The following is an 18,374-nucleotide window of genomic DNA, read 5'->3' on the forward strand; positions in this document are numbered from 1 at the left end:
TGATTCCAGGGTGTGTCACCCAAGAACCACCCTCTCGCAAAACGGGACCTCTTGGGGGATGTCGGCGAGGCGGTTTCCCCCTGATTCCCACAGGCCAGGCTGAGGGACCCCACCAGTACATGAATCCGTGCACCGGGCCTCTAGTTTATAATACAAATAAAAGACATACCTGTATACATTGCCTTGTGAACAATTTCATGTTCCCTATCATGGAGCTATACCTATGTCTTCTTTAAACATGTGCAAGGCAGGCAAAGAGACCATACCCTATATAATAAAGGGGTAATATGCAAATTGACCCTCATGCCCTCGCAAAAGATGGCCACCCCCTGTGATCAAACATGGCCTCCACCATGTGGTCAAAGAAGGCCACCACAGCTGGCCAGCAGGGGAGGGCAGTTAGGGGCAACAAGGCCAGCAGGGGAGGGAAGTTGGGGGCGACCAGGCCTGCAGAATAGGGCAGTTGGGGGCAACCAGGCCTGCAGAGGAGGGCAGTTGGGGGTGACCAGGCCTGCAAGGGAGGGCAGTTGAGGGCAATCGAGCTGGCAGGGGAGCAGTTAGGCATCAATCAGGCTGACAGGGGAGTGGTTAGGGGGTGATCAGGCTGGCAGGCAGGCGAGCAGTTGGGAGCCAGCAGTCCCGGATTGGAGAGGGTTCAGACTGGTCTGAGGGACAACCCTCCGCACCTCAGTGCACGAATTTCGTGCACCAGGCCTCTAGTATAAGGATAAAAAATTAGGTCTTATTATGAGAGCATATGGCAAATGATGAGCTACAGAACAACTACCAGAAACCACACATAGTTTCTGGTTTAGATCTTTCTAGAAATTCTAGACACTCTATGAACTGACACTCTCCAGTCCCTGAGACACATATCGACTGCTGCTCACAGCACACAGCACATGACTAATGGCAGTCATGACTGGCCCTGGTGACACCAATGCACACCGGCTCCCATGTACAGCATCCCTAAAACACTTGCATTTATCTCCAAACTAGTTTATGCCAGCTGGGCTTTTTACCATAATCACCTAATGGCATTGTGTATTACTTAAAATGACGACATAGGAACATTAAAAGAGTGTATAAATTTGCTGTTGGCTAGGGAGTAATCGACACCACTTTAAAAAGAAAGGGGGAATGAATCATAGAAATCTAGAAATATTCTGCACTCAGAGTGTTTCACAAGCATCTTTCCATTCTGACTCACCAATACATAAACTAAAATGGAAGTGTGACAAATATGGTGAATTTTTGATAAAGATGATAAATTATGTGTGATTTTCCCAAGAAAGACAGTGCTGATCTCCAATCACTGTGAACAAAGAACGGGCTTCGGCACGACTTCAGAAGACTGGCCAAAACATGCGCATCTATATGCTTCAAGTTACAATAAAAATGTCCAGCTACATGTTTATCATATTACTAGAGGCCCAGTGCATGAAATTCATGCATGGGTGGGGGGTGGGGGTGTCCCTCAGCCCAGCCTGCACCCTCTCCAATCTGGGACTTATCAAGGAATGTCCAACTGCCCGTTTAGGCCCGATCCCGGTAGGATCGGGCCTAAACGGGAAGTCGGACAACCCTCTCACAATCCAGGACTGCTGGCTCCCAACTGCTCGCCTGCCTGCCTTCCTGATTGCCCCTAACTGCTTCTGCCTGCCAGCCTGATCACCCCCTAACCACTCTCCCTGCCAGCCTGATTGATGCCTAACAGCTCCCCTGACAGCCCTATTGCCCCTAACTGCCCTCCTCTGCAGGCCTGGTCCCCCCCCTACTGCTCTCAACTGCAGGTCTGGGTCCCCCACAACTGCCCTTCCCTATAGGCCTGGTCGTCCCCAACTTTCCTCCTCTGCCGGCCTGGTCACCCCTAATTGCCCTCCCATGCAGGCTTGATCGCCCCCAACTGACCTCCCTTGCAGGCCTGGTCCCTCCCCTGCTGGCCATCTTGTGATGGCCATCTTGTGTCCACATGGGGGCAGCCATCTTGTGTGTTGGAGTGATGGTCAATTTGCATATTACTCTTTTATTAGCTAGGATAGAGGCCTGGTGCACAGGTAGGGGCCGGCTGGTATGCCCTGAAGGGTGTCCCGGATCAGGGTGGCGGTTCCCTTGGGGTGTGGGATGGCCTGGGTGAGGGGCCTGTGGTGGTTTGCAGGCTGGCCATGCCCCCAGTGACCCAAGCAGAGGCCCTGGTATCTGGGATTTATTTATCTTCTATAATTGAAACTTTGTAGCCTTGAGTGGAGGCTAGGGCAGGCCAGGGCAGGCGGAAAGCTTGGCTTCCTCTATTACCGGGGAAACCCAAGCCTCCTGCTCGCTCAGCAGGCCACAGCCATTTTTTGGGATTTATTTATCTTTTATAATTGAAACTTTGTAGCCTTGAGTGGAGTCCACAGCTGGCCAGGGTGTGTGAGAAGCTTGGCTTCCTCCATTGCCTGGGGAAACCCAAGCCTCCTGCTCGCTCCGTGGCCGCAGCCAGCTTGGTTGGGTTAATTTGCATACTCGCTCCTGATTGGCTGGTGGGTGTGGCTTGTGGGTGTAGCGGAGGTAAGTCAATTTGCATATTACTCTTTCATTAGATAGGATGGGTTCCTGCTTTGACTAACTTTCTATTAACTACCCTTTCCAGTCCCTGTGACAGGGTAAGGGAGCTTTGGCTAGAGAAGGAGCTGTGTGTGCACCTGCTATAGTTGTGAAGATGGAAATTATTCCCGGTGCCACCTCTAACCCCAAGACTTTATCTAGAACAAGCATCCAGCCCTGCCAGCGTGACTCACTGGTGGAGCATTGACCTAAGAACCAGGAGGTCACAGTTTGATTCCAAGTTGGGGCACATGCCCAAGTTATGGGCTCGATTCCCACTGTGGTGTGTGCAGGAGGCAGCCAATCAATTATTCTCCTTCATCATTGATGTTTCTATCTTCCTCTCCCTTCCTCACTCTGAAATCAATATAAATATATATTGTACACACATATATATATACACATGCATATATATATATATATATATATATATATATATATATATGAACAAGCATCCAGCTCTACCTGCACTACAAGAGATGTATGTGTAGTTTTATTTCTCCCTGTTTTCATAGAAGAATACTAAGTTTTCTCACTTTCACAGTGCTAAGTACACAAGAGTAAAGATTTATTTGTCAACTCATACGTAAGTCATTTTTAGGCTTTGTGGTTATATTGCTTTCTGAATCCAGGCTTTCTATAAGTTTCCATGAAATGAAGAATATGAAAATATCAGTTTAGTTTCCTAAATCCCCACAAACCTTAAATTGCAGCTAACTAATATAGCATTCCTACCAGTAGCACCATTCCTACAATGACCACTCTCACCACCATCACCACCACACCACTATGGCTATTACTGTATGTTCTTGTGTGATTAAGTAACTCCAAATTCAGGTGATGGATGCATATGGCTTTGCTATACCGTCGGAACTGACTCACCAATGACTGTGTCATAGGACATAATTGAAAGTCAGTGAGTAAAGAACTACACAACCGTGTCCTCAACACTTTACAGAGAAATCAAAGCTCGGAGGTTGTATATTTTATAGTCCAGCTATCTGTCCTCACAGGCCAGTTTAGTCTCTTCAAAATGAAAAGAAAGTTTACTTCCCAACCTTATTTTCAGACAAAAGAGAAAAATACAAACTAGAGGATAAGTGAGATTTAATTTACCAAAATGACAGGGAGAAGGGAGACAACACAGTTTAATTGTACAACTTTACCCTGAAATTAGATGGGGGTGGAAATGTGCTATTTCTTTCCTGCTCCTGAAATTTCAACAGAATTTAAGAAACACGGGGGAAGAAAGTTTATTTCAGTTTCACAGTGCACACAAAACTTGCTACAATAACCTCTAAATCTGGTAGATCAATAATGCATGTTATAGTTAGCTGCTTAATTATTCATTCTGAATGTACCAAATAGGGTTTTAAAACAAATTCCAGATGTGAAAAGAGCTAGGCAATGTAATCAAAAACTAAAAGTCATTTTCCCCCCAGAACATCATAAAAATCTCTAATTCTCAAAATTAGGAAGATATTTTGATAAAAACTTTACATATATATTTAAAATTATGTATTCTATGGACTGTTACAAATGCTAAATAAAATGCTCTAATATCAAAAGGTCACAAAAGTGGTAGAATAAGAACAGTAACCAAAGATATGCAATAAGAAGTAAAAAGGAAAAAAAAAAGTTAAATGGGGACAAATAAAAATAGAAGACTAATTAAAGGTTGCGGTATAGGTTGCAAAGGTTGTTTATTATCCAAGAGTGTGAGTGGGAGCTGAATGCCATTCAACAAGCATGTACTGCCTGGTCTAGGGGACACCTCTTCAGACTTTGTACAAAAGCACCTCATGGGCCAGCTGCAACCCTGATCAGGAATAACATATTGGAAAAACTAAACATTTTTTAAATGAAAATGCACAACGACTCCAATTTCCTCCCCCCACAAAAAAAGCCAAGAATAAACAAAACCAAATATAGGGATCTAACTGTGAGTTTTGCAATGAACCCGCCCCCCACCCCTTTTAGGCTAAATTATGAATGCCCACTAACCAACTATCTATGTAACAGCCAGAAGGCCTTCAGTCCACAGCTCTGGAATGTGCCTTCACATTGCCACAAGGACAAACTCGGCCAGGCCAGACACACGCAGAGAATCTGAGTGTGCAAGTTTCCAGGGCCAGCAACCAGGTTTCCCAGGCTTTTTTCATCTCATGACTTCAGCACTTTTTTGACCAGCAGTCCAACAGCCTTCCATCAGACAAACCTAGTTTAGTTGACATTCATTGATGATTTCACTAATTCTTAAAATTAGTTGTATCTATTGGAGCAAAAAATGAGTTAGGTAACTTTCTAAGGTAAATGTATTTTCTGGCCCCTTACCAGGACAGTGTAAAATTAGAAACAAAACAAAAAAAAAAAAATGTGCACCTCTTAATTCCCCATTGCCATCAATCCCTAGGATCCTGGGTCCCAGTCTCCCTGAGTGTCATGGAAGGAATCAGGATGCAGAGCACAGCTACTGCCTCCTCGATCTCTGTGACCTGGGCTCTGGTAGACTTCTTTGTGTGCTTGCTTGAGGATCGAATGAGATAACAAATATGTTTGCAAATGACCCACAGCATCTTGTCACTAAACATACAGACATACTAATTTTATAGGATCAAGTTTCTATTATAACCCCTCACTCTTACTTAAGGGTAAGAAAATGAGAAACACTGTTTTGTTTTGGCTTGATTTGGCTTGACTTTTAAAATGGATTGTAGTGCATTGTAGAGCCTACACAGAAAAAATTTCCATAAAATACATTATTGGTATATTTAGAAAAAATCTGAAAAAAGTCTGTAGATTAAATTATAGAATTGTATATATTCATATTTCATTTTGAAATCTGTAATGGGTTAATGTAAATGAATATCCATGTTCTTAGAAAAGACACATTGAAATCCTGAAGGTAAAGGGGCATGGTGTCTGTAGCTTATTCTAAAATACTTCAGGAAAAAAATTATATAAATAGAAAGACCTACAGAGAGAGAGAGAATATGCAAATAGCAAAATGTTAACAATTGGGGAATGGGGCTATAGGGTATATGATAGTTCATTGTATTATTCTTGCAACTTTTCTTAAGCTTGAAATTAGATTCAAAATAAGTATAAAATGTTAATTGAAAAATGATTCATCAAATGGGACTGCCGATTGGTGTGGGAAGTGCTGTCTGCACATGAATGGCTCTTCTGGTACTTCATTTTGGAGTCCACACTCTACTTTCCCCTCCCCCGCCTAGCCTGCTCCGGGTGCAGGAATGGCTGTGCTGAATTATGCAGACAGTGCTATAATTATGTCCTCTTCTCTTTCATCTTCCTTGCACTACTCCAAGGGAGCATGTGTAGGGTGAGCTAATGATTTGCTGCGTATCTCCGATGAGTACTATATTATTTGCATCATAATATTTTCATTTCTTCCCCCTGCACATAATGCCACGTTGACAGCAAGGTCAGTTAAGTTACTATAAGGGATTTTTAATGAAAACAATTATAAATTAAAAATAACTGTGTTTAAAGCATTTAACAGTCACTAGGGTCAAGTGATTACAGCAGTTACAAGACCCATGGGACGTGTTCACACCAAAACAAAGTGAATAAATTACCTCAGCTGGCACATGTAATCACTAAGTGACCACAGGGGTCAGGCAGAGTGGAACCCTGAAGACTTTCACGCAAAACCAATAATGAAAATTTATCAGTCAAAAGGTGGTGGTGGTGGGGGGGGGGGGGGCACATCAAGAATTAGTGAGTCGAGCCATAGACTGGAAGCAGAATGGACTCCCCATGCAGCTTGAAGAGCCAGGAAAATGACACTCAAAAAGCCAGGGGACCACTGGGGAAAAAATTCCAGGAAACAATATGCAGATAGGCTGGGAGGATGTGGGAGAGCTCAAATGGAAGTCATCTATTCCATATTGGCAAGATAAAAGCCAAACCAAGGGCTACCTGCCTATAAGAATAACTGTCCTTATCCAGAAACCTGTGGTGGGGTGTGGACATGCATTTGGAGGTCTACAATACAAGACAATGAAGGGTGTGATGTTAACAATAAAATGATCACCTCTAACAATTACAAGGTACTTGACAGCTGAGGATGCCCCTCAAAGGTCACTCCTCACAGCTCTGTGACTATTTCTCTTTGTTGTAGAGAAGAAGTGGCTGAAGATCAGGGAAGCAAACACATTTTGTTGATCAAAATACAACCAGGAAGTGAAGAAAACCAGACATTTATTGACGAGCCCTCTGGGAGTGTCATCTCAGGAGATTCGTCATCAAAGGAGACTAGAAACCCTAAACTAATGTGTGCTAATGGTATGAACTTAGTATGGAAGGGAGAAAGGGATGAAGTCCAATTAGGGAGGCAGGGCCAGTTTCCTAACAGATATAACCTTTGATGTAGGCTTTAAAGAATGAACAAAAGTTCACAGAAGAAAGGGAACAAGATTGGCAGGCAGGTGGTGGGATCAACAGGATCAAAGACGTAGAGTACATTCTATACACATAGCACTCTGTTTGTGACCTCATTGACAACATGGAGGCCCATCCGTTCTCATGGAGAGACCCATCCCCTGATCTCGTGGAGCTTGCTTTCATTCATCTATCCCTTCACTCAATGCATGTTCTGAGCTGCTCCTATTAGTCAGGCACTGTTGTAGGTCTAGACTCTAGAGGATACAGATCTCATGGAGCTTGCATTCAATGGAGAAAGACCAACAATAAGTAAGAAGACACACAAGTAGCAAACATAAGATCTCATCAAAGAGGTGGCATTTGAGCAGAGACCAACAACAGAGGAAATGTCTGGGTTAATGATCATGTGGATCAGAAGGGGAATGAGGAGAATGAGCAGTATTTGGAGATGTTAATTCAGCATTGTGATATATTGATTTTGAGGCATCTATCATCTATGGTAAAATACGTAGTCTCCAATTAGATGCAAATGTGCGTGTGTGTGTGTGTGTGTGTGTGTGTGTGTGTGTGTGTAGAGATTAAGATTAAATCAGTACTCCATTCCATAAATCAAACCTTGAAGAATGAGAAGAATCTCCCAGGTTTTGACATGCAGAGTTAACCTAGAAATGGCATCACACCCAGGCAGAAGACAAAGCCCCTACTCCTGGGCCCTCCACTAACAAATCTGTGTGAAACTGGCTAAGATACTGAAACTCTGTGAATTCTAGTTGCCTAATTTATAAAACAGGGAGACAATACTGGCAAGCCAAGGCTGGATGCTAAGGGCAGTAACACCGCTCTCTTGTTCCCTTCTATATTCTCCGTGGAGGAAGACTGATAAGACACTGAGATCATGTGCAAATAAACTGTTGAGAATGAAGCCCCTTCATGCCCGGTATGCAAGCATCCTGCTCTAGGATTTAGGATCACGTATTTTGAGGACTTTAATTTTCCCTCTTGGGCCAGCAGGTTTAGAAAATGTGGGGACTTTTTTGCTTCCAAAGAGCTCCTTTTCCTTTATTTATTTATTTATTTTTAATAGTGACAAAATCGTCATGTAGTAAAATCCAAAAATATTTTGCCCTTTTCAGGAATGTGTGTACCTGGCTTTCTTTGCTAAGCTGATGAAGCAATGGTTATATGTGTCTCACCCATGCCTGTTTCTGTAGGCGATAGAGATACTTCAGCAAAGGAGGAAGCAGGAAGTTTTAGAACTGAATTGTGGAAGAGTAGGGACAACATCCAGGGACATTAGCTCTTGTCCACAGCATGATCCCAATCTGTCCTCCCACCTTTCTGGATCCCCATCCATCCATCAGCAAGACAGAGATAATGCTGTCTGCCCATATCGACTTCCCCGCACCATTATAAGCGTTAATGATCTAATATACTCCAAAGTACTTTGAGTCCTTTGGAGAAAGATGCCATATGAATTAGAGGCATTATAATTAATGTAATTTAAGAAAATGGCTGGCCATAACAAAGAGGATTAGATTCACATGGATCACAGATGACCTAGCCTCATGTCCTCAGGTCACTAACAATCCTTTCTAATAAAACAAAGTCCAGTCTTACTTATTTGAGCATATTCAACTATTCTGTATTTATGTTCTTCTTTTTGAAGTACTTTACATAATTCTACATTAAACTTGAACTATACTTTAAAATTAATTTTGTTCTTATTGGGGGAAAAGTACTTACCTATGAATTAGACCATGAAGTAATTCACTTTAGGATAAAAGATTCTTTAACGTAAAGAAAGTCAAGTAGATAATAAGCATGAACCTGTTATTTGGATTAAACAAATATACGACAGACAAGAAAGTGGGATGTTTGTATCCTCATGATAGGATATGCAGGCAACTCATAGATACTTTTGGAAATTCTAGAATCTCATACTAAGAAAAAAAAGACCCTAAATAATTGCTTGACATAGAAAAAGCAGCTTTCACATAAATTATAATTTGAGGATGGTAATAGGGGAAATCAAATTATGAATCACAAACTGAAAAGTCTAGCATGTCAGACACAGTTTTTGTGAGCAAGTTAATGATTAAGAAACTCCTTTGACACTAAACTCCAGAAAATGAGAGTGAGGGAATTCTAGGCTGCAAGGAACTCTGGTCGGTTCTCCTCTGCAAGTCACGGGGTGTCATCTTATTAAAGCTTCATACCTTTGCCTCTTCATTAACTATGCCTATTCAGTCGCTATGAACATTCCAATGAAGCTCCCCTGCTCAAATCACTTCTGAAGCGCCTTTTCTGGGAACTGTATTGCAGTTGCCGTTAGTTTACATCATTTTTTTTTTTTTTATTGGAGATCATCCATCTCCACTTGCCCACTTCACAAGCTCCAGTTCCTACTAGTTTTGTGCTACTGCAAAAATCAGTAGCCTTAAATGTGCAGACCATGCTTGGAAAGCATGAGGTGTCAGAGTTGGAAAAGTCAGCTGCAATCTGCCTGCAGCCTGGCGCGCTCGACAGGAGCTGGTGCACAGAGGTGACTTCCAGAGGAGGAGGTGACACAGAGGGAGGAGGGGGAGAGTCAGGTTCAAGATGGGGCAGAAGGGAGATGACAGGAGACTGAAACAGGGATGGGAAAGTGGAGGCCTGGCCCCTCTGGTGTGGTTGAGAAGTTAATTAGAACCTAAAAACATGTATGTATGTTGGGGTCTGGGATGCTTGGTAAGGAGATGGTGCCACGTTTCTGGTGGCCAGGCAGGGCCACATGGCTCACCATTTTCTCTGCTCCACATGCCTTGGGTCACTGGGGCACAAAAGACTGCAAGGCCACTCTCCCTAAAGTCCTGCCCTCCCAGGGAGTAAGAAAAACTCACCAACAGGGCAGGAAGGAGGAGTCATGGCACTGACACACTCGGATGATGTAATTTAGCAGCAGGTAACATTACTGACCATTCACTACCTGTAAACACTGGGTACATGTGCATTCACACACGACACCATAGGAAACACACCCATTGTTAACAGTAATCTGTGACTTGTAGGATATACTGGTGATCTTAATTTTTTTTTCTGTGCTACTATCTACATTTTTCACACAGAATATGTAAGATTTCACAATTAGAAAAAGAGTTTGTAGTCATTTTTAAAAAGCCCTTACAAGGTTAAGGTTTTCTGCCATTGAGGTTATTAAAAAATATATGTCACAATCTCTTAAATACTGCTGAGGCTATTATGGGGAATCTTTAGAGGGAAATTTGACAATACATAATAAAAGGGTATGTGTGTTTTTAAAGTATGTATAATTTGGAGCAACAATTCTAATTATAGGAAGATATCCTACAACTATAATTAAAGATGTTTGCAAAGAGAGAGCAAGAAAGGTGCTCATCATACCAGTGTAGGTAACAATAAAAGAATGAAAACACCTTAGGTCTCCAGTAATAAGGAGAGCTAAATAAATTAGACTACACCCATACAACAGAATGCTATGCTGACAGAGCATGACATGCTACATTTTTTAAAGTTACAGGATAACATGAAAGAGGTGAAGGGATTAAAAACTAAAATTGGAAGCTACAAAATAGCCACAGGGATGTAAAGTACAGCATAGGGAATATAATCAATATTTAATATTGGCACTATGTATGGTGCCAGGTGGATACTGGAAATATCAGAGGGAAAACTTTGTCAAATCTAACCACTACACCATATAGAAACAAATATATCTATATATATCTATATCTATATCTATATCTATATATATCTATATCTATATCTATATCTATATCTATAAAGAGCCAGGGTTGTAACATCCAAACGACCAAAGGCTTGACTGAACGCCAGGCTGCGTGCACAGCAGGCAAGCAGACTGAACTGCTGACCTCTGAGAGAGAGAGAGAGAGAGAGAGAGAGAGAGAGAGAGAGAGAGAGAGAGACGGGGCTGATCAGCAGCGGCAGTGGCTGCTGGTGAGGCCCAGAGAGAGAAGCAGGGTGATTAGAACCTGCTTCTCTCTCCCGGCCTCGCCAGCAGCCAAGCCTCTCTCTCTCCCCCAGAGGTCAGCAGTTCAGCCCGCTCACCAGCAGCCTGGACCAAATGCCAGGCTGCATGCGCAGCAGGTGAGTGGGCTGAATTGCTGACCTCTCGGAGAGAGAGAGAGAGAGGCAGGGCTGATCAGCAGCAGCAGCAGCGGCTGCTGGCAAGGCCAGAGAGTGAAGCAGGGTGATTGGGCCTAAACCGGCAGTCGGACATCCCCTGAGGGGTCCCAGATTGGAGAGGGTGCAGGCTGGGCTGAGGAACCCTCCTCCGTGCAAGAATTTGCACCGGGCCTCTAGTACAGAATAATGTTGAGTGTAAACTGTAATAGAAAAATAAAATCTAAATCTCTGTTTTTAAAAAAAGAAAGTTATTTGGAAAAATAAAGTAGTAAAAAAATTTCAAAAATAAAAAAATAAGTTAAAAATAGTAATTAAGCAAAAAAAAAAAAATCCTTAAAGCATGAAGATTGCCATTATTAAGGATATTCAACATAGAAATAGAAAATAGAAACATTTCTCAAATGCTATACACCAAACAGTAATTATTCTGAAAAAGAGGATTACAGATGAATGCATATTTTCTGCTTTGCACATGTCAAATACTGAAAATTTTTTTAAAAGAAAGGAGGATAAGACAGTATCTTATTTATATTGAAAGTATTCTATGGGGGGAAAAATCTTACTTATTGATGTAGCCATACTTATTGACGTAGAAAGTTGTTTATAATATAGTGTTAAGATGAACAGACTATGACATGGTTTTACTGTAATCTCTCTATTTGGTAAAAATATGTGTTGTGTGTATGAGTACGTATTAACAGAAAACAGTCTATAAAGAACCACACTAAATGTTAACAGTGGTTATCACTGGCCACAAGTGATTTTGTTTTCTTCTTCCATGTATCTCTAATTTACTAGGTCTGTGGTCGGCAAACTGCAGCTCGCGAGCCACATGCGGCTCTTTGGCCCCTTGAGTGTGGCTCTTCCACAAAATACCATGGCCTGGGCAAGTCTATTTTGAAGAAGTGGCGTTAAAAGAAGTTTAAGTTTAAAAAATTTGGCTCTCAAAAGAAATTTCAGTTGTTGTACTGTACTGATATTTGGCTCTGTTGACTAATGAGTTTGCCGACCACTGTACTAGGTTATCAGGAATGAGCATATATTACACGTAATCTAAGCGTAAAATAAATAGCTCAGGCTGTGAAAGCTTCTCCGAAAGCACAGCTCCAAAACTCTGGGCCAACAGCACAATCACGGGAAAGGAACACAGACTCCCAATATGACTGTTGTGAAAGGGACAAAGTTGATTTGTATGTCTAGGATCGGGGATGTGCATTGCAGTCACACTCCATTACAATCATGTGTAATACAACGCTTCTACAGATATGAATAATCCCTTTCTTGAGATTTTCCTTGGAAGCATTTTCTTTTTTAAAATATATTTTTATTAATTTCAGAGAGGAAAGGTTAAGGGAAAGAGAGAGAGAAACATCAATGATGAGAGAAAATCACTGATTGGCTGCCTTCTGCATGCCTCCTACTAGAGATCGAGCCCGAAACTCTGGCATGTGCCCTTGACCGGAATTGAGCCCGGGACCCTTTAGCCCACTAAGCCAAACCAGCTAGGGCTGGAAGCATGTTCTTTCTTTCTTTCAGGCCTAGAGAAACTGAAGTTTAGAGCTATGTAATGACAACCAAGACCAAAGAAAAGACATAATTAAAAGTTCATGGCCTTGGATTTGACTGACTAGATTGTTATATATAAAATTTCAGCTGAAGGAAGAGGCCACCCAAGAACCCTGCCTTTCTAATTATAATATTGGAAACAAAACAACCACCACAACAAATTCTTTTTAAGTATTCCTGCACAGGTATAAAGAAATGACGAACAATAGCCAACTGGCTGTTATACTCTGAGGAGAAAAGGAAAAGGAAGTGAAGAGAAGGGAAAGGTAGAGAAAGGAAAAGAAAGGAGGATAAGACAGTATACCTCCATTAAGAATTGCATACTTTTAATGTTTGAGCCAAAAGGCAAAGCAGAATAAAATTATTGTACCTTTAGGTTCATTCATTCACTCAGAGGTTCAACAACCATTGGTGTTCCCCACTATATCCCAGGCCCTTTATTCAGAACTGGGGGTACAAAGAGCAATGGTTAGGAGACAGACAAGTAGACAATCACATAGCAACTATGAGAAGGGCTGGCTGCACACACGCCTGACAATGGGTTAAGGGAAGCAACCAGCTCTGAAGGACCTTCAGGCAGAAAGGATGAATGGGTTCTCCTAAAGGGAGGGTCATTTCAGGAAGAAGGAACAGAGTCCACAAAGGGAAAGAGTGTGAAAGAGCACAGGCATTTGGGGAATGGGAAGAAATTAGGGGCAAATAAAAGTGGAAATAAGAAGACGGATGTGCAATCAAATAAGATTTCCTAAGGCTCATTTGTGCAGCGTCCATGGGCAGATTAGCAATATTGAAGACAGAGGCTGTGCCACAAAACACCTCTAAGCATGACATTAACCCATCTTAGACCCTGAGTGTGCCTATATGTGTTAAAGGATGCTGTTAGAACAACCTTTTTACCCAGGGGATGGTCCCTTCAGTAGGGATCCCAGGCCCCTGACTGAGAATAAAGAAAGACAAAAGAACACAATTGGGAAGTGAAGCCTGGTGGACCCAAGTTCAAATCTGGAGGTCACCTCCTAGTTGGGTAACCTGAGGTAAGTTAACTTCACCAAGGTTCAGTTTCCTCATAAGTAAAAAAAAATTAGAAGCTAATACTTAACTAAACAAGTTAGTGTGAGGACTGCATGAAATGACACATGTGATTGACAGGTGGCGAGGGATCCAGTATTTAGACCCCACCACCCAGACAAAACATGATAGTCCAATCCTTCCCCATCCAAGCTGGACTCTAGTCCAACTTGGCCAGGGCAATTCATTTAATGTCTCCTGCCTCAGTTTCCCCTTCTATTGAATTTGGAGGTGGGACCTCCAAGCCTCTTACAGTCCTAACATTCTGTCCAGTTAGTGTAATTGTTCAGAGGGAGGCTTCTTTCCAACCTCTATTCTTATACATTTTGGTGCCCCCTCTTCCACTCTAAATCTTTTAAAATTCATGGTGCCAGAACCTCCTAGTGTCTGCCTTTTGGATTTTTTTGACACTGGCTCTGTTGTCTCTGTCCACAGGATTTGTTGAAAGATGTCCACAGGCCAAGGGCTGTGTTAAGAATGATACAAGCTTTATCACAAAGTCTATACAAATGAGGACATCAAGGCTCAGAATATTAAGCAATTTATCAAGGGTGTGGAATTTAATGCTGGCTCTTCCCAGCTGCTCCTGATCATTATATGTTACACCACCTTTCCATCCTCTTAGCTGTATCTAGTTTGAGTTCTATCTTCTTATGGCCCTGTGATGTGCCAGCTTAGCCCATAAATTACTTTGTATTAATAACATTATGTGCTACACCTGCCAGATGACATATGTCCATATTAACCAGGACCCATCATCTCTGAACCAACAGGGAACTCATGATGGGATTTTCAGGCCTTATAGCTGGTAGGTCAGGGTGAGATTCTAGGCACGCAGGACTTTAATACATCTCTCAAATAACAGAAAACATGATCGAACAGCTACTCCACTTCCACCTGAACCTGCCAGAAGCTACGGCATTTTAGTTCAAGCCTAAGATCTACGAGCTTCCCAGCTGCCGTAAGTGTACTCATATCATAGACAGGTAAAGGAAGAGGGCTCATGCTTTGGGGTAAGACAACTCCAGGTTTACTAATCGAGTGCACTTCAGTGGATTTTTTAGCTCCTCTGAGCTACCTATCCTCTACATGATTTGGGGTAAGGTAACCCAACTGAGCTTCAGGTTCCTCATCTATAAAATTGGGATAACATTCTCAACCTTAGAGGGATGCTGTAGGGATAGAGGAGTGCCTGGCCTGTAGAAGAAACAGATAAGCCTATTGGGAGAATAAAGGAGCTTAGGGATGGTCAGGTTGTTTCCAAAATCAGGATAGACTAGACTAGAGTAGAAAGACAGAAATCAGTTAAAGATTCATTAGACTCTAAGTAGCTGCCAGATCTGAGGACTCATGCTGGTTCAGAGTTGGATACCCTATTATGGCATAAGCCCTAACTGATCTGATCCTTGATTCCACCTGGCAGCTGTTGCTGGAAGTATTTTTTTCAGGTAGAGAGGTTCCCAATTGAGCCAATGGGTAGAGTGTAATCACACACCAACTCCCTCAGAGCACCATGAAGTTACTGGGGTAACTGCACTATTCTGGGCCTTCCCTGTGGGATCTCAACTCCTCTATCCATCTCCCAGCGGGCTCCCTTCCTTTGGCCTTACATTCTGCACCCCCAGCTAAGACCTCGCCCTCCTGCCTCAGAAGATCAGAGAGGAAATGGGAAGAGAAGGAACTGACCAGGCACGTGGATCTCCGCATTTTATTTCCTTATCATTTTATTTTCTTAGTTACGGCACATTTCCATTTATGAAGTACTTTCCCTTATAAAACATCTCACTGTTTACTTCCAACCTACTAAATAATTCCTCTGACCTATTCTTGTTTTTACCCTGTAAGTATCTGTTGATGGTTCATGCACCACATTCCCCATTCAGTTATTAATGGCCCACAAAAACTTACTAGCAGCAATCATTTACTGATTAATCTGCACAACAATCCAGAAAGACAGGTAGTATTAATCCTTAGTTCTGCACAAGGAAACCAAGGAGAAAAGAGAGGTTAACTCCATTGGTCAAGGTCAGTGGCTAAACAAGATTATAACCAGGATCTATCTTGTCTTATATTTCGGTGAACACTTTCCACTGTGTTATTCCCTTTCTTCACAAATCAATGTTGTCAATGCAGCCAGATCATTTCTGTGTTGAGTTTCAGTTGTCACAGAACAGCTTAAAAATGTCAAAAAATTCAACCCAAAATAATTTTGCCTGCTAGTAGCTCATAAATAAAAGTTGCTAAAATGAAGAGATGATAGTACTTGAAGGCAAATTTTACAGGGGCAAAAGAGAAGTGAAAAGATGTGGATTATAGACCCAGCTTCTGCCACAAGGAGACTCTGAGAAAAGTCCCTTAACTTCTCTACACCTCTGAGTCAGCTATAAAAAAGTAGATTATACTGAATGACAATCAAGGTATGTGACTGTTTTAAAGGAGATAATTGAATACCTATGAAACCAGCACACAAAAAAGCTCCAATATCCAATGCTTCCAAGACTGTGGTAAAATTGGTATATTCATTCAGTTAATAAAGTGCACAGCTACAACCCCCATGGAAAGCAAGGTGCCAACAGACAACAAGAACCAGAGAGATTTTCATATCCTTGACTTAGTAATTTAACTCATACTGTATTTTAGCTTAAAAAATAAGTCAATGGAAGCAAAAAAGACATATATAAACCAAATGCACATTTCAGTGCTAGCTATCAGAGGAAAAACTGTTATCAATCGCAATGTTCATTTTGGAGGGATGTTTTACAAAATAAAAGCATAAAATCATATGCATGTCATGTTGCTATTACAAAGATAAATATGAAAATTAGGCAAAGTCATTTAAAACCTTACAGATACTATTAAATGAAAATAACCAAAAGTAAAAGAACAGATATGTACTCTGATGTCAACCATATAAAATGTGGATTGATGTCTAAGAGCACAGAAAAACTCAAGAGTTATGTTATTAGTTATACTTATTAATTTTTTAATGTTTTAACTATTTTAATGAATATTTTCATTAACATATACATTTGCTCAATTATTTAAAAATTTCTGACCCTGCTTTAAAATTTCGACCTGAATTTCTGCGTAGTTTTTGTCGACTGACATATTTATTCATTACATCATTTTTCCAGAGTGATGTTTTTCTTTCTACTCTATAATTCTTTACTATCTTTAGATATTTTAAAATCTCAGAATCCTTGCATTTCTTCCCTGCACCTAAATGGATTCTTACAAAGATCTGTCATCTAATCTAGCTATGAATAGCCAACCTCATGATTGCCTTGTAATGTTAATATTTGGCAATGCCTAACCCAGGAGTCAAGATGCTTCCGATAACCCTGACCGGTGGGGGCCTGTACAGTAACCATAAAGTTGCCATTGCACTTTTCACAGTGCAGAGGGAGGTTTCATATTCCAGGTTTTTGGAGTTGTACAGCAGGACATTTTATATTTTCAGGGGTCTTAGATACCCCTCTGGTTCTCTTAAGATAGCTGCTCTCGGCTACACTGTGCTAGGACCTTCCCTTCATAGACTTTTACACGCTCCTTCTCTCCTTAGAAACATTCTCTTGCTAGGAGGTCATTTGTACATCTTTGCTCATAATATCTGGGAAAGATTGCAGAGCCAATGAATTAAAATATGATTCTAGGTCTCTTGTGTGCCAATGAATGCCCTCATTAAAACAGAATGAGTAGATGAGATCGGTTTCAAAGCTTTCCATCCCTCTGCCCCAGAGCCGCCGAGGCCAGGCTCTGAAAAGATGCACAGTAAAATTAAATATCTAAAAATTCATCTTTAATTAACAGAATTGGATTAAAGCTAGACACCACGGCATATCATACGAGAAATGGCTGAGCTGGCTTCCAAGTGCTCTAATTCAATTAGGACACAGTGAGTGACACTCGGACGGGAAAGGTTAATTGGGGGCGCCAGAACGCAATCATTCCTTACCTAACCAGTCATTAAACTTCTTAACCTCTGAGGGCAGTCCCAGCTCGGTGAAATCGCCTGTGTGGAGAAGGATGTCCCCATAAGGCATCTGGATACCATCTGTTCTGGAGTGTGTGTCTGAGATGCAGACAAACCGCGTGTGGCCCGCTGGTTTTGGAGTGTCATATGGGATGGGGTCGACCCTAAAGTAGACATAACAGATCCCGTAACAGTTAAATATATTAGAACCCTCGTAATTGTCATCACACATACATACCGACTGTTATCCGTGAACGTACCCAGACAAACTGATGTAAAGGCAGAAGGGACCATTGTAACGAGGGGACACTTTTGCGTGCAAAGGAGATAGCATCACCCATCTACAATCCCAATGAGCAAATTTAAAAAGTCTTACTTACCTGGTTTGAAAATTAAAAAGAATATCTTACAGGCAGAGGTGGAATTAACCCAGGAAACGGATAGAGTGATTAATGGTGAAGGTTAGGGATACTGAACCCCAACTGGGGAAGCAAAATTATGCTATTTTGTCTCTCATCATGCTCCAATTGATCCCACTACTCATTAGGAAATGAATAACTAATTTATTCCTTCTTAAACATGCATAAGTCAGGCAATGAACTAATTTACGAAG

At 41.6% G+C, this 18,374-nt stretch overlaps 1 protein-coding gene across 1 annotated transcript in view; it reads right to left on the bottom strand.

Moving 5' to 3' along the window:
* MPPED2 (metallophosphoesterase domain containing 2) overlaps window positions 1–18,374 on the bottom strand; it is a 165,255-nt gene that overhangs the window by 98,127 nt on the left and 48,754 nt on the right. The window contains exon 2 of the mRNA XM_028156702.2: window positions 17,744–17,925. Within this exon, the coding sequence (XP_028012503.1) occupies window positions 17,744–17,925 (182 nt within the window). The remainder of the gene's footprint in view (window positions 1–17,743; window positions 17,926–18,374) is intronic.

This window comes from Eptesicus fuscus, chromosome 13 (genome assembly GCF_027574615.1).
Source record: "Eptesicus fuscus isolate TK198812 chromosome 13, DD_ASM_mEF_20220401, whole genome shotgun sequence".
Lineage (NCBI taxonomy): Eukaryota > Metazoa > Chordata > Mammalia > Chiroptera > Vespertilionidae > Eptesicus > Eptesicus fuscus.